Source organism: Asterias amurensis, chromosome 14, assembly GCF_032118995.1.
Source record: "Asterias amurensis chromosome 14, ASM3211899v1".
Lineage (NCBI taxonomy): Eukaryota > Metazoa > Echinodermata > Asteroidea > Forcipulatida > Asteriidae > Asterias > Asterias amurensis.
This window is the reverse complement of record NC_092661.1, coordinates 20,154,006-20,171,450: the sequence shown is the minus strand read 5'-3', so window position 1 is coordinate 20,171,450 and position 17,445 is coordinate 20,154,006. Positions and strand designations below refer to the sequence as shown.

General features: G+C 41.2%; 1 protein-coding gene across 2 annotated transcripts in view; it reads right to left on the bottom strand.

Moving 5' to 3' along the window:
• The window catches only part of LOC139947425 (ribosomal protein S6 kinase alpha-3-like), a 66,694-nt gene extending 49,531 nt beyond the window's left edge, over positions 1 to 17,163 (bottom strand). For both annotated transcript variants that reach the window (XM_071945329.1, XM_071945330.1), the window contains exons 1-3: positions 16,887 to 17,163; positions 9,771 to 9,815; positions 3,996 to 4,112 (exon numbers count right to left, since the gene is read on the bottom strand). In XM_071945329.1, coding sequence (XP_071801430.1) covers positions 3,996 to 4,112; positions 9,771 to 9,815; positions 16,887 to 16,946 — 222 coding nt within the window. In that variant the 5' untranslated portion in view covers positions 16,947 to 17,163. The remainder of the gene's footprint in view (positions 1 to 3,995; positions 4,113 to 9,770; positions 9,816 to 16,886) is intronic.
• Between the last annotated feature and the right edge of the window lie 282 nt (positions 17,164 to 17,445).

Here is a 17,445-nt window from a genome sequence, read left to right as displayed (position 1 = left end):
CAATACATCAACATAAAAAAGGGTTCAGAAATCTCTTCCTTAAATTTTATTTTAGTCACTGATTACAAGACTACTGGGTTTTTTTTTAACTGAAATATTTTCATTTGAACTGATATGAAAAAAAACATGGGTGTTGATAAACAGCATACCACCCTACAAGATGACAATGATTCTAATCTCAGCCAAACCCTCTCAAGCCTAAAAACTCTTTGTATGTCTTAAACTAAATATCACTGCTTATAAAATATACACCGGCCGGGCCAGAGGGTACTATGGATTTTCTCTGCACATCTGCCAACTGTATTAAAGAGTTGGTCTTTAAGCAACTCATTGACCTAGGACTAAACACATGTCTGAACTGGACCCACTGACGTTTATTATTAAACTAATTTATGCCACCTTTTGATTTAACTCTTCAAGCTTGAACCATAGTGGAGGGGTTACCAGTCATTTAGCAGTATATAAATAGTCAGTTTTTGTATAATGTGCTGGTCTGTTTTTAGCATGGTGTGTAGCTGGCGATTTTTTCATCATTACAGAAAATAAAATTACAAGTGAAGGAACTTATTTCTGTATAGGGGGCCTACAGGAAGAATATTAATCCATACCTGGGTTTGTTTCTAAACTGTGGGGCATTCTGGATCAAAATGTTTTGACATTTGGTCGAAGCACGCTGTATTGAAACAAGGTCTTCATAATGTTTTCTACTTATGTCTATCTTGGTTTTAAAAGCTCTACTGTTCAATCTGGAACATGCTGTGGTTTTCTCTTGCTGTCTTTTGTAAAACAAAGTTAAATAAAGAAGTAAAGAAATTCATTTATTATTATAGGAGAACCATTCAGTAACCCAAAGGAATGTCTGGATCTCCAGGAAACTCGGTTTTAAATTTAGCCTGCCTCTACTGCTACACATTAACTTTTGTATGGGAACAAATCAGTAGAAAATATTGCTTGAGAAATTAATGTGCCGAGTACAAATAAGATAAGATAAGATAAGATAAGATAAGAACTTTATTATCCCACACTGGGGAAATTAAAACTGGCCATGATTCAAACAGTACAGACAAAAACGCTTAAAATTATTTAACAACAAACAGATAGATAAAAATATTAATTAAGAATATCAGGTATAAAAATATGCAGCGTACCAGTCACAAAGTAGTCAACATTACATGACATTTTGGCTGGTATCCCAATTCTGCAATTTATCCATGCTTAGACATTTATTTACATGTATGGACACTAGTCGAGTAAATACGCATTCGACAGTGGCATCTTAGAATGATGAAATCTAAATGTTGCTTTAATGGTCGATGAACATCATCATCGTATCTTAGAGTCAACAGAGTACTTGGTGGCTTATCAAATTTATTTTGTAAGAGTGAGAACGCATTGCATTTTGTGATTTGCCATCATTGACTAACAACATGGGATGTTTTGCAGAGCTCCTCAAAGCGGCATATCACACGATCAGTGACGCTATATCAACGACTGGAATCCTCCAAGCTCACAATCGTTAATTCACTCACGCACTCACCAATCCAATCTAGACCAAACATATTCAGTGTGTGGTGCATGATGATGGGATTAAACTATTGGTTCTCTAAGGGGGTGAAGATGGGTAGATCGCTCAACAAAATAACGGCTCAAGATCAACCGTCACGTGGGATAATCGATGGCACACTACCGTCAAAGTCTGTTTAGAAATACTTATCATACTGTACTTCAATAAGAAGTCAAGAAACTCAGAAAATGTAAAAAAAGATCTCAAATCTGACTTGAATAAAAAATGATATTCTCAAAGTGTGACATCACAAAGAAATATGTAGTGATTGGCTATTGGCAAAGAGTGACATCGCACTACAAATCATTATAGCCATAGTGTCAAGTCAATCTCAGCGAAACCTAAGGCTGTGTATGAAAGAGCAGCTGTGACCGTTGCTAAGAATATTGCTCAGGGAAGCCTAAAGCTTGTTAATATGCAATCAAGATTGCCCCAATAAAGAAAGCCCCTAACATTACAGAATTCTATCCAGTCTGCATCATTTATTAGCACAACATGTACCCACAGTTTCATAATTATTCAGGATAATCTAAATACATGTAACTAATGACTTAGCACTTTGCTAACCCTTTCCATAAAAGTGCATATCAATCACCTTTAACATTAACTATGAATGCAGTATGTTGAATGTCCTAGTATTTAAGCTTGGGCGATAGTGATTTATTTTATTCACGATATATCGCTGACAATATATCGCGATATTCGATATAATCGCGATTAATTAAATTTGACATCATCAGTCTTCAAACTCCCAGTGAAAGTTGTAGAAGAGACAGTCATATCATAAGAGAGGTGTTATAATGACCTATTCTTCTGGTTTTACTCCAAACCTATGGGGTGCAAGACGTCTCAGCTAGGAAATACATCGCGATATTGCGCTACTTAGTCGATAACGCGATATATTGATATTTCGATCCGATCAAAATTTCGAATCGATCCGATATTAAAATCGTTTCCAAATTAGTATCGGGATATTCGATAATATCGTGGTATCGCCCAAGCTTACTACTATTGACACTGCATTCAAGTTCATCCAAATCCAAGCAATGGCCTTGAAGAATGTGATTACCAGTCCACATTAACCAGTCTATGATTCCATGCTGTCAACATTCAAATAGATTTTCATGGAATATCAACCCTGATTAGTGGAGAATGCTATTGGATTAGTCATCACAAATAGATATTAGGTCTTTCTTGGTACACCATGTTTGCCAATTCAACCCACTCAATTTTGCTACATGTAAGCAACATGTTCTGTAGCAGTGTCATGGCCGAGCGGTTAAGAGCACCGGATTAAAGCACTGGTGTTTGATCAGCAGGGTGTGGGTTCGGATCCCGGTCGTGACACTTGCTACATAAAATTGGGGAGGAAGTGCTTTCTGCTCTACCGGCCAGGCTTCGAATTGATGATACCCAAGCCTACATTCGTATGGACTGTGAAAGGGGTAACCCTATTTCAGCCCTAGGAGTAGGTGGCAATAATTGTAGCCCACACACTGAAGTGGCCTTCAGGCCTTGTGTGTCAGGCGACTTGCATAAAAAAAATTAAATTAAATTAAAATAAAACAGTTTTAATGAAAGTGGGCCGTGATTAAACGCTTTGTCTATAAACAGGGATGCCAGTGGCTCTTTCCTTCAGAGCCTAAACATTTTTGAAGGAAAAGGGGTCATCGCCCCCCCCCCTCCCTCAGACCAAAAAAAATATGAAAAACACAACAGCATTTTTTTAATAAAACATCAAGAATAAGAAAATTCTGCCCCCCCCCCCAAAAAAAAAAAAATGCAGGCATAGTCTGATTTTAGTCTTGAATTTTCCGTTTTTATAATATCACAAATTTCTAAATGTAAAAAAAAAAAAATTGGAAGATCTTACCCTCTTATTTCTGCCTTTAATGTACTCTTTTTTCAACCATGTTGATGGGTTTGTAATGTGAGGATTGGTTGTATAAAACACTTCTTTTGCAATTAAATTTGTTCGATCGGTGTCGGCAATGCACATTATTGGGAGGGTCAACTCCTCCAAAATAAATTTAAGATATTATTTTATATATTTTCTCTGGCCAGATGAGTTACGGAGGGCCGGCAATTTGTTTTAAATAAAATATACTTCTCCGGCCAAATGAAATACGGAGCGCCGGAAATCTTTTTCAAAACTTATATTTTCTCCGGCCAGATGAAAAATGGAATGCCGGAAATCTGTTTTCAATTAAATATATTTTCTTTGGCCAAATGTAATACGGAGCGCAGGAAAAGGTTTTTTTTCTTTTCTTTTTTCCGGCCAGATGAAACAGAGCGCCGGAAAAAATCGGGGAAAGTTTGAAAAAGGCGGAATTCCGGCAATAGCCGGAAAACTGGCATCCCTGTTATAAATGACAAAACATTAATATCTTTGACCAAAAGAAATGCAGATGATATGAATATTCATACAAACCTTTCCAAATGATCCCTGACCTAAGACCTTTAGGAGTTCAAACTGACTGGGGTCAGATTTCTGAAGCCCCTCAGCGGCCATGCTGGTTATGTTAATTTCTCTCATCTCGGAATCTTCCTGTAAAACAACATCAAACAAATAAATGTAAGAAACTATATATAAAACATTTAAAAGAAACTAGTTGCCTTAACTGATGGTTGGAAGTTAATAACATAAATACTCCTTCCATGATAACTTTATGAACATTTTAGTTCTGTTCGTTCAGTTTACCCCATGAACCAGCATCAAGCATACATTACTGTATGTCTCACTCAATATTTTTGGAATAAGGTTGTAACTACCGCATCACATATAATGCCCAATACACTGTATGTAACGAACAGGAACATTGCCACCTAAAACGGCAGTGCCAAGAAGATTGTGATGATCAGGATTTTCCTTAAACTACATGTATCTCAGTGACTGGCCATCAGGACCAGTTAGTTTGTCATTTCAACAGTTTTCCTTTAACACTGTCATTTTGTTTGATACCCGAGTCAGGGCTTGATTTTACACCAACATCAATGTTAAGTCCTGTGGCAACAAATCCATCTAGGCTACTGGGATGGGATTTTAACCCCCCAAATTCAAAGTCACTTTCATTTTATCTACACTATTTCCTTTGTGACCAGTAATTTTGAGTACGTAGCCTTTTGAACATGTGTACAAAATGCCTGAAACTCTACTTTTGATTCTCTTTAAAAAGTTGAAAGCTCGAACCAATCCTGGTTGAGTTTAACCCAAAAATGATTGTAATCAGAAACAAAAGCTCACTTACATGCATTTTATTTATTTATTTACCATAAACCAATCCCAAATAAAATTAATTCTCCATAATTTTATAAAATGATCATTTGACAGTTTTAGGAATTAACAAAGTCCAATGAACTCTCTTTCTCTTTCAGTTCCTGATTCATTTACGATAGTCCATCAAGGCAAAATTCCTTTGAAGGATCCAATTTCAAACCAAATTCATCTGTCCTTGTAATTGAACAATGAACTATAATTTGATTTGGAATTCTTCACCTTTGTTCTTTAATTATCTCTTTTCCTATTGGATGTTAATTGGATGTAAATTGGATGTGAGATGTGAATTGGCTGGTTAGATCAGATCAAGGACAGCGTTTTTAGGAAAAGGCAATTAATTCATTCCAGCTGATTTGTTTAGCGTAGTGAAATACATCAGTGTATGAACTCTGGTCATGGTTAACGCAAACAACATCCTCCTAGCCTTATTGGCACATTTACGCTCTAGATGCTAAATTGGTTTTGTCAAGATTTACATGTAGGCTAAAGCTGCATTCCAGAATAAAAATCGCAAAGCGAAAGTTACAGAATGAATACCGAGTCTATTTGCTGAGAAAACAGTGGGAAAAAATTGTATTATCACCTGAAGGTTGATAAACATTGGGTACCAACCATATCTCTGGCTGCAAACCTTCAGAAAGGTTTTCCAAACCATGTACTACTTCGAAGGGAACAAAATCAGATGCAGTGCTTCTTACCATGTAAGCATTGCTGCTCAGCAGAACATTGATTCCCGGCTAAGTTTTTAAAACATGATTATCTGAAATCAATTAATCTTGATGTTGTACAAGTGAACAGTTAGCATTCAGAGTGATTTTAAGCCTCAGGGAAGGTATACATTTGATAATCACTCTTAAAATTAATAGCAATAAATACTATTGGTTAGAAGCCTTCAGAAGCTTTCAATGGTATACTGCGGTAACGTTTCTCGGATTGTGTGTTGCTACTATTAGGGATTATTCTTCATGCCTGGACTTTTCACTCAAGATTTTAAGTGCAATCTCAAGAATGTGACCATCTTTGTATGAACTTGTTTTACAAGTTACAATGTAGTTTGTACACAGGAGGGGAATAAAACAATCAAATGGTTCAAAAACCAAAGATAAACTTTGCCTTTATCTGAGACGAACTATACAATCAGTTAGCTACATGTACGTAATGAATAATCCATGCTACTTGTTTTGGAGTATACACAAGGTTATCATGAATAACTAGAAGCAATGGTGATCAATGGTAGTCAAGGAAAGAACAACAATAGGCTCAGGGGGGGGATTCAAGGATATCAAAACAATAGAACAAGACTGAATTATCAGGTGTGCTGGAGACATGTATGGTTCAAATAAAGTGCATTATTCACAAAGACAGTTTGAAAACTACAGCAGCTAATGTTTATTGTCTAGGACAAAATATCCGCACTTTATGTGACTGACTTGCAAAGGGATAAATATCGAATAGCTAATTTAACTGTTTCATGTATTTTTTTATTTTACTTTTTTAATTGATTCAGATTTTATTTCAAGAAAATAAACACTGAACAAATGAAAAAGAAGAAGAAACACTAGCCAGCTGGCAAAGATCGTCAATTTAATTCCTGATTAACCTACAAATTTGTTTGATTGAAACAGGAAAAGTCATTAAATTGTCAAATTCTTTTATGTTTGGCATCAGCTGCAACTTGCAAATATCGGCCCACGATTTGCATGGTACCTGCCTGATAGAGCTCTACATGTAAATGTGTAGCTTGTACATGGGGGGGGGGGGGACACACTGTCTTCTTTACCTGCAAATCTTTTAAGCTAAATGCTGGCTGCTTTTTGAGGAACTTTTTTTCTATAACAAGAAAAATTCTAATAACAATAATAATTCTTGACAACTGTAATATGAGTAAATTGTTCCAAGAAACATTCAGGGTTGGTTGCACAGTGTTTGTCTAACTCCGGATGATGACGTCTGCGGCAATGTCTGCGTCTACGAACCCCCTCGTAGTGGGGGGGGGGGGTGGAATTAAATAGTTGCTCCAATCAGATGCTCATAATGTAATCAGCATACAGTGATGTAATTAAAGTCGTTGTGAGATAGGACGGAATCGCTGGCAGCTGAAAAGAACAGCTGCTTCTACAGCGACAAACACCAAGATGTTGACAAATATCTATACATGTTTTTATTTCTTGGATCCTTTTGGATGAGATTTAAAGCTCTTGTTGTATTGGGATGAGGGTTTCATGGTGAGCATACTGAGTGTCTGTTAAGAGTGGGATGGGATCTAACTGTTCACTCATTATACTGATAGGTAACATGGGCTCAGCACACCTGGGCAGATACTCCAATTTTACACTGGACCGAAGGCTCAATGCCAGTAGCTTTAACGACAGGCCTGTCAACTTTTGACCAGACAAGTCTGAATGTCCTTCTGTTGAGACTGAGACATGTACGTACAACAGAACTTCAACAAACACGTCACATAATTTTCTTGGTAAAAGGAAGACGCATGTTTCCATACGAATCATGAGGCAAGTGTGTACAATGGATGTAATTCCAGTACAGAAAGAGTGTCTGGCAATATCTACATTTAGAAGAATAAAACCTGGCTGTTTCAATATTCATATCTCTAGGGAATACTGCAAGATACTGTTAGCGCCATGTCATACATGTATGAGGCAATGTATAGAAAACCAGTTCCAGGCAATATCCATGAACTATTTGAGAAAATCCCACTTTCAAACAATGTACACACAGTATTCTAGGGGATTGTGAGACAGACATCACTAGCATGTATCTTGTGATACAAAAGTGTTCTTATTGCATCCAGTGCTGTTGGCTGCCTCTTAAGTATGTTTCTTGTCTTTGCTTGTGATACCAAAGTGTTCCTTCAGTACGTAGCGTACAGTCGTGTTGGTGATAAGCAGGGATATCCCCAGGATTTTACAAAACTATGGGGCATTCTGGACCAAAAATGTGCAAGTTTGGTTGAAACATCCTGAATTGAAACGAGGTCCTCAAGTTAACAGTCCTCAAGTTGTTGGGTTTTTTGAGTGTGGTTTTTTTTTGGGGGGGGAGGGGGGATACTGCTAGAAGCAAATTCAATTTTTTTTTTTTAATGGTTTGTAGGTTTTGGTTTTTTTTCCCTTCTTTTTTTGAGTATTGGCCTGCAATTTGTGCAATCTGCCTGCTACACAAGCTGTGCATTGGGAGAACCCTATTATCCAAAACAGTTTAGAGAAACAGCTGAGAGTACTTGTAAGAAGGTTCCTTGATGTACATGTGGATGAGATCAAGTACAGGTGTAGTATACATAGTTTGATGCTAGTCAGTTGAGAGCTTTGAATATTTGAATAGTAAACTCATTGATACAATATCATTTCCATTCAAATAAATATTATTGATCATAATAAACATGACTGATACAGTACAGAGATACTATAAAACATGCACCCAAACAAGTCTTGAGGAATTATTTTCTGGTGGTCCATACTTAATCCATGAACTGAACAAATCTTGTTCAGCGGAGAAGAATGTTCACATGAGTCATGTATGAGTGCACAACCCAAGAATTCTGATGGGTACTTGCATCTACGTATGTATGTATTCAATCAAAGTGAGATACATGTATACCTATACTGGACTAATTTGTTGACCCTGGGATGCCAGTCTGTTTGGATGTATTGAATTAGAAGTTGTGAAAAGGCAGGCAGGGCATACCCAGGATGTCATCAAGGGCCTTGTTTACATGTCCAACATTCTGCACTTCATACATTACAGTACATTTACACAGCACCTTTGGCCTGTGGAGGCCTGTCTGTGTCCAAAGGGGAGCTACATTTCAATGGTAGTTAATGTTGGTAACTGTCCATTTTAGCGGGAGTGTTGTACAGAAAAATTTGGAAGAAGTCCATTTTACATGAATGATAAATTTTGCTTTTGAAAATAGACCACTAAATTCATCTTCAAAAAGTAGCAAATAGAATGGAACTGCCACATTTTGTGGTACAGCTAAGTACAGGAAGTTTGGTTTTAAACATGTGTACACTGTAGGACTATTGTCATTCAGACATTCACTTCCCAAGTTATAAATGAATGGTATAACAGGGTTTGCCCTTACCACTTGTTGGCATGAACTGTTAACAGGCGAAGGACAATGTGACTTTGGCTTATAGTGAACAGTTTTCAGTTCCTGTGTCCACACCTACTCAATCTTGTTTTTCCTGTTGGATCCCTCCATTATTACCCACAAGGTCTTACTGGTTTCCTCTTGTCTTACAGTATTAATACTTCAATGGTACTTGTAGGTCTCTAATTAACCCACAGCACCCAACCACAGCAATTGCCATGGTGCCTTGGGCTTTTGCATAGAAGTGGCCCTAACCAGAGGAACATTGTCCTGTCAATCTGCCTAGTTCAGAGTTGAAACATGTCCCTAATTAATATGAGATATGAGATAATGGACTAGTAATATGGACCAGTGTAATGACAAGCTAACTAGTCCTGCTGACTAGTCACTAAGAGCATTACACGTACAGGGCAAACCCTGGCATTAATGTCAACAATTATTTAGCTCTTCTTTGTGGCTGTTAACAAACCGACATTCAGGCTACAATGTATACAATGCTAAGTATGTAGCTACAGTGGTGAGGTATGACAGCCTCACTTTGAAATCAATTGTGACTAATGTAAATTGCACAAACTAGGTCAGTTTACACAGTTTATGAAATATTTACCAATTATATTTCAGTCCTATTCATCAAGAATTGAAATTACATTAACACCAAAATGGCAACCTGACACAAACAGGAAGTAGGAGATCAGAATGAAATTATTTCACCTGATGGAGTGCTTAATCTAGAAGATTACTTAGCTAAGGGGATTAATGATGAAAATTGAGGATTAAGATGATTGGCTTTGTATGTCAATCAATCTAAGCTTTGTACTCACTGATTCATTGGTGTTATCCACCAGCATCTCTTCGCTGCTCTTTCCCTGTAACCATGGTAACAATAAGAAAATATGCACAAAATTAACAAGTTGATTACCCATTGAGATGTGATCTATCAACAAATTGGGTCATTTATGTCATTAAAGAAATGACTCACTGACCAAATAAGCCTTTAAGTTCATTTGTTTTATTTTATTACAATTTTATCACACTACATGTATACTACCAGATAGAACTGGCAAAAAGATATTTAATGATTACATAAATTGTACAAAGCAAGGTACTTTAATAAAACAAACAACTGTTTAATATGGGTTTTTTCAAGCTGGAGTTGTATATCTTCATGGTTTCTCTAACGGACAGTTCCCATTGGATTTCCTGTTGAATTTTTGTTTAGTTTCTTTTCAATTTCCAAGAAAAGTATAGAGAATGTAAACCCACAAAATGTTATTCCTGACTGGCTGACTAATAAAACTGATCAAGATCAAAATCAAAAAGAATGTCTTTACTTGGAGATGTAAACCTCAAACTAGTTTTTCAAGTTAAAATACAACTTTATGACTAACAAATAGTTTACAATGTAAGAAAACAATTGTATCAAAGCTGCAGCATGTCTAGATTGGGAATGTGACCTGAAACATCTGGAGTGATTTAATGTAACTACATGCAGTGACTGAGCATTATATCAATTCATGAAATAAACATTGAAAACACTAAGAATGACTGTGTAGGCTACTAGTACTACTTTGTTGTTGTCAGGGAATGGAAGTTTCTGACCAGGGGCATGGAGGCAATGACCGGGGCATGGAGGCAATGACTGGTGGCATGGAGGCAATGACCAGGGGCATGGAGGCAAAGACTGGTGGCATGGAGGCAAAGACTGGTGGCATGGAGGCAATGACCAGGGGCATGGAGGCAATGACTGGTGGCATGGAGGCAATGACCAGGGGCATGGAGGCAAAGACTGGTGGCATGGAGGCAAAGACTGGTGGCATGGAGGCAATGACCAGGGGCATGGAGGCAATGACCAGGGGCATGGAGGCAATGACCGGGGCATGGAGGCAATGACTGGTGGCATGGAGGCAATGACCAGGGGCATGGAGGCAATGACCGGGGCATGGAGGCAATGACTGGGGCATGGAGGCAATGACTGGTGGCATGGAGGCAATGACCAGGGGCATGGAGGCAATGACCGGGGCATGGAGGCAATGACTGGTGGCATGGAGGCAATGACCAGGGGCATGGAGGCAATGACCAGGGGCATGGAGGCAATGACCAGGGGCATGGAGGCAACGACCAGGGGCATGGAGGCAATGACCGGGGCATGGAGGCAATGACTGGTGGCATGGAGGCAATGACCAGGGGCATGGAGGCAATGACCGGGGCATGGAGGCAATGACTGGTGGCATGGAGGCAATGACCAGGGGCATGGAGGCAATGACCAGGGGCATGGAGGCAATGACCAGGGGCATGGAGGCAATGGCCAGGGACATGGAGGCAAAGACTGGTGGCATGGAGGCAATGACCAGGGGCATGGAGGCAATGACCAGGGGCATGGAGGCAATGGCCAGGGGCATGGAGGCAAAGACTGGTGGCATGGAGGCAATGACCAGGGGCATTGAGGCAATGGCCAGGGACATGGAGGCAAAGACTGGTGGCATGGAGGCAAAGACTGGTGGCATGGAGGCAATGACCAGGGGCATTGAGGCAATGACCAGGGACATGGAGGCAAAGACTGGTGGCATGGAGGCAATGACCAGGGGCATGGAGGCAATGACCAGGGGCATGGAGGCAATGGCCAGGGGCATGGAGGCAAAGACTGGTGGCATGAAGGCAATGACCAGGGGCATTGAGGCAATGGCCAGGGACATGGAGGCAAAGACTGGTGGCATGGAGGCAATGACTGGTGGCATGGAGGCAATGACCGGGGCATGGAGGCAATGACTGGTGGCATGGAGGCAATGACCAGGGGCATGGAGGCAAAGACTGGTGGCATGGAGGCAATGACCAGGGGCATGGAGGCAAAGACTGGTGGCATGGAGGCAAAGACTGGTGGCATGGAGGCAATGACCAGGGGCATGGAGGCAATGACCAGGGGCATGGAGGCAATGACTGGTGGCATGGAGGCAAAGACTGGTGGCATGGAGGCAATGACCAGGGGCATGGAGGCAATGACCGGGGCATGGAGGCAATGACTGGTGGCATGGAGGCAGTGACCGGGGCATGGAGGCAAAGACTGGTGGCATGGAGGCAATGACCAGGGGCATGGAGGCAATGACCAGGGGCATGGAGGCAATGACCAGGGGCATGGAGGCAATGGCCAGGGGCATGGAGGCAAAGACTGGTGGCATGGAGGCAATGATTAGGGGCATGGAGGCAATGACCAGGGGCATGGAGGCAATGACCAGGGGCATAAAGGCAATGACCAGGGGCATGGAGGCAATGACTGGTGGCATGGAGGCAATGACCAGGGGCATTGAGGCAATGACCGGGGCATGGAGGCAAAGACTGGTGGCATGGAGGCAATGACCAGGGGCATGGAGGCAATGACCGGGGCATGGAGGCAATGACCAAGGGCATGGAGGCAATGACCAGGGGCATGGAGGCAATGACCAGGGGCATGGAGGCAATGGCCAGGGGCATGGAGGCAAAGACTGGTGGCATGGAGGCAATGACCAGGGGCATTGAGGCAATGGCCAGGGACATGGAGGCAAAGACTGGTGGCATGGAGGCAAAGACTGGTGGCATGGAGGCAATGACCAGGGGCATTGAGGCAATGACCAGGGACATGGAGGCAAAGACTGGTGGCATGGAGGCAAAGACTGGTGGCATGGAGGCAATGACCAGGGGCATGGAGGCAATGACCAGGGGCATGGAGGCAATGACCGGGGCATGGAGGCAATGACTGGTGGCATGGAGGCAATGACCGGGGCATGGAGGCAATGACTGGTGGCATGGAGGCAATGACCAGGGGCATGGAGGCAAAGACTGGTGGCATGGAGGCAATGACCAGGGGCATGGAGGCAAAGACTGGTGGCATGGAGGCAAAGACTGGTGGCATGGAGGCAATGACCAGGGGCATGGAGGCAATGACCAGGGGCATGGAGGCAATGACTGGTGGCATGGAGGCAAAGACTGGTGGCATGGAGGCAATGACCAGGGGCATGGAGGCAATGACCGGGGCATGGAGGCAATGACTGGTGGCATGGAGGCAATGACCGGGGCATGGAGGCAATGACTGGTGGCATGGAGGCAATGACCGGGGCATGGAGGCAAAGACTGGTGGCATGGAGGCAATGACCAGGGGCATGGAGGCAATGACCAGGGGCATGGAGGCAATGACCAGGGGCATGGAGGCAATGGCCAGGGGCATGGAGGCAAAGACTGGTGGCATGGAGGCAATGATTAGGGGCATGGAGGCAATGACCAGGGGCATGGAGGCAATGACCAGGGGCATGGAGGCAATGACCAGGGGCATGGAGGCAATGACTGGTGGCATGGAGGCAATGACCAGGGGCATGGAGGCAATGACCAGGGGCATGGAGGCAATGACTGGTGGCATGGAGGCAATGACCGGGGCATGGAGGCAATGACTGGTGGCATGGAGGCAATGACCGGGGCATGGAGGCAATGACTGGTGGCATGGAGGCAATGACCAGGGGCATGGAGGCAAAGACTGGTGGCATGGAGGCAATGACCAGGGGCATGGAGGCAAAGACTGGTGGCATGGAGGCAAAGACTGGTGGCATGGAGGCAATGACCAGGGGCATGGAGGCAATGACCAGGGGCATGGAGGCAATGACTGGTGGCATGGAGGCAAAGACTGGTGGCATGGAGGCAATGACCAGGGGCATGGAGGCAATGACCGGGGCATGGAGGCAATGACTGGTGGCATGGAGGCAATGACCGGGGCATGGAGGCAAAGACTGGTGGCATGGAGGCAATGACCAGGGGCATGGAGGCAATGACCAGGGGCATGGAGGCAATGACCAGGGGCATGGAGGCAATGACCAGGGGCATGGAGGCAATGGCCAGGGGCATGGAGGCAAAGACTGGTGGCATGGAGGCAATGATTAGGGGCATGGAGGCAATGACCAGGGGCATGGAGGCAATGACCAGGGGCATGGAGGCAATGACCAGGGGCATGGAGGCAATGACTGGTGGCATGGAGGCAATGACCAGGGGCATTGAGGCAATGACCAGGGGCATGGAGGCAAAGACTGGTGGCATGGAGGCAATGACCAGGGGCATGGAGGCAATGACCAGGGGCATTGAGGCAATGACCAGGGGCATTGAGGCAATGACCAGGGGCATTGAGGCAAAGACTGGGGGGCATGGAGGCAAAGACTGGGGGGCATGGAGGCAAAGACCAGGGGCATGGAGGCAATGGCCAGGGGCTCGGAGGCAATGACCAGTGGGCATGGCAGGTAGACGGACAAAAGACACCCCTTCAATGACAATGTTGGATAAAAACGCTGATGATCAATACATTGTATTAATTAAGAAACTATAATGTGAATTCAATGTGACACAATGCTGTTTCAATATAATGTATGCTGTTTCACTTTAGCACACTGTCGGATACACCAACTTGAACATCAGGCAACAATAAGATCACATGTGATCATGTGACTGTGTAAAAACACACAGGAAATGGGTCATGTGACGACCTCATGTATTAACTACACGTCAGTACCAGAAGAACAACCAAGGTCCAATTTAGGCCACGTAATAAAGAAAAGTTTTGAAAATGTTTTTCTTTTGTAAGTTTTAGATGACCCTTCGTTACTTTTTAATGATTTCAAATATAACTTCAAGTGCAATGATGAGGCTTTAATCAGTCAATTTGGTTGTTGTTTGTTGCCTTAAAGGCAGTGGACACTATTGGTAATTACTCAAAATAATTATCGCCAAAAAAACCTCCCTTGGTAACGAGTAATGGGGAGAGGTTGATAGTATAAAACATTGTGAGAAACGGCTCCCTCTGAAGTGACGTAGTTTTTGAGAAAGAAGTAATTGTCCACAAATTTGAGTTTGAGACCTCAAGTTTAGAATTTGAGGTCTCGAAATCAAGCATCTAACAGCACACAACTTCGTGTGACAAGGGTGTTTTTTCTTTCATAGTTATCTCGCAACTCCGATGACCAATTGAGCTCACATTTTCACAGGTTTGTTATTTAATGCATGTTGAGCTACACCAAATGAGAAGACTGGATTTTGACAATTATCAAGTGTCCATTATCTTTAATTAGCAGGGGAGTATGGTCTTCTATTTCTAAATCTATTCAGCTACTTGTCAAAGCCTATTCAGCATCTTTCAGTTCATTCTTTCCCTCATGTTTGGAGCGGTCTGCCAACAAATACCTGCAACTCCCTGACCCTCGATTCATAATCATACAATTGTTTTAAAAGATACCTGTGTCAGCACTTCAAGAACGTGTAGAGTTTTTCCAAATTGTTTTTAATTTATCTGTTGATAAAGATTAGCCCTTTTCATAATTTCTAAATTTTATTTCCTCATTTGTACATTGTTTTTAGGTCAGCTTTTTAAACTAAAATGTGCACTTCCAAATATTCTTGCTACATGTATAGGTTTTTCTTAACATAAACATATTTATTTTGTTAGCTTCATATTTATTATTTTCCAAAGTTTATCTTTACCGTTTTTTAAATGTTTGTTAAAGATTCTATTCCCGTTTTAAGATTGGATTGATAGGCTTTTGAGTCACAGTGGTTAGGTTCACTTTTATTAATCCTGGCCATCTTAGAATGGGCTTGTCCTGTCTGTTTTTAGGATGTTCTTGCTTGATTGCCAGTGCTCTGTCTCATTCAATTATTGGTTTACAATTGTTCTAGGTGTCATAAAAAAGTTGACATTAATTGTTTCTTTTACTGTTATATTTCTTTAGTACGGTCATATTGTATCTTGTACTGTTTGTTGAAATCTTGGCCGAATAAATAATAATAATAATAATAATAATAATAATAATAATAATAATAATAGGCGTAACTCTTTTGATTTATTGACTAAAAACAGTCTGGTCATTGGGCCTAGAAATTAGGAAAAGGTCTTTTCTCAAACAAAAATCACAAAATCTATTTTAGGTCAAGGTTTCTGCCCAGAAGAGAAATAATGCCAAACTTTGGTCGAACCTTCATTGAAGATTGGCTATTTAATTACACAGAATTTATAAAGGCGCACTAATTCTGGTTTAAAATACATTACAATTTAGTACTTTACATTTTGTTTTTATTTTACTTTTATTTAATTTTTCACTTGTTTGTTTACTTACTTATTTAATTGTTTATTTTTTCACTTAATTATTTTTTGAATTATTTATTGACTGACTGATTGTTTGTGTAATTAATTAAGTTATTTATTTATTTTTCTTTCTTTTTTCTCTTTTTTTTTACTCATAATGTTTTGTAGCATTGTCGTACTTCTGTTATGGTTTCTTTTTTCCTTACATTGTTGCCTTGTTTGTATTTTCTGTACTTTACGTTGTGCTGTTGAGGTTGAATATAGTAAAATAATAATACTCATCACTCATTAGTGTAGAACCCAAAAAATAGGCCTAACTTTAGCCCCCTGTGGAACTATTAACGTCTGCTAATTAGGCCTTAAGGATTTAAAAATATAATAACCCACTGTTTTTTTCAAAGAAAGGACTCTGGAAAACACTGAGCATACAGTACTTAAAACATTTTGGGATAAAACAATAACAAATTTATTTTAAACCTATTAAAAAATGTATCAATAATCAATGCTGAGGAAATTACATTTGAAGGCCCAACTTGTCCTTTTTTCTTCCTTTTTTGTTGGTAAAAATACAAACACATAACTCAAACAATTTAAAACCAAAACAGGGAGTGACACTGCCGAAATAAAATGTGGAAACAATGGCAAATTGCAAACTTTTGTCGAGTGAGTTTATTCCTTCAAATTCAATTCAAACCAAACACATTTAAAACGATGCATGGAGTTACCCGATGCATGAATGTTTCTGTTCTTTAATACCCATGCACATAATATCTGACTTTTCCACAAGTAAAATTACATGCCTTCAGTTCAGGTTGCGGAGTGAGTCCACTAAAACCACAAACTATTTACCCACCTCTGCCTGTTCTTTGACGGCCACCTTCTGCCAAGGATCGGCAAGTTGATGCAGCGGCATCTTCGAGTGCACGCCCAGGAAAATTTTGACGGATTAAAAGTGATCGTCTCCCGATAAGAAAACAAGCAGGATCTCAACCCCGCAATACCGAAGAGTTACTTCCGAAAACTTAGTTATATCCAATGGTTTTTAGACTAAAAGCTGTCATAGTCCACCACAAAAATTCCAAAATGGTGGAGGTTTGTCGTACAACTCAGCGTTAACAAACGACGTATATGTTGAAGTTATTATAACGTTGGGTTGATAGGACACCAGACTTCCATTCATTGAATTAGCTGGTAGCTCTTTCATCAATTATGTTTACATGAAGAAAAAAAAAATTATGCCGAGTACCAGTCAAAGGATCTGGTGAACTGACTTGAATTCGCCAAATGAGGGCGCTGTGCGCGTAGACAACTTTTGCTCTTTGGAGTTGAGAGGGGGCGCTAGGGGCGCGGTCGCTGAGGGTTGGGATATTGGAATTGGATTGATAGGGTTATGGGGGTGGGTTCACAGTTCG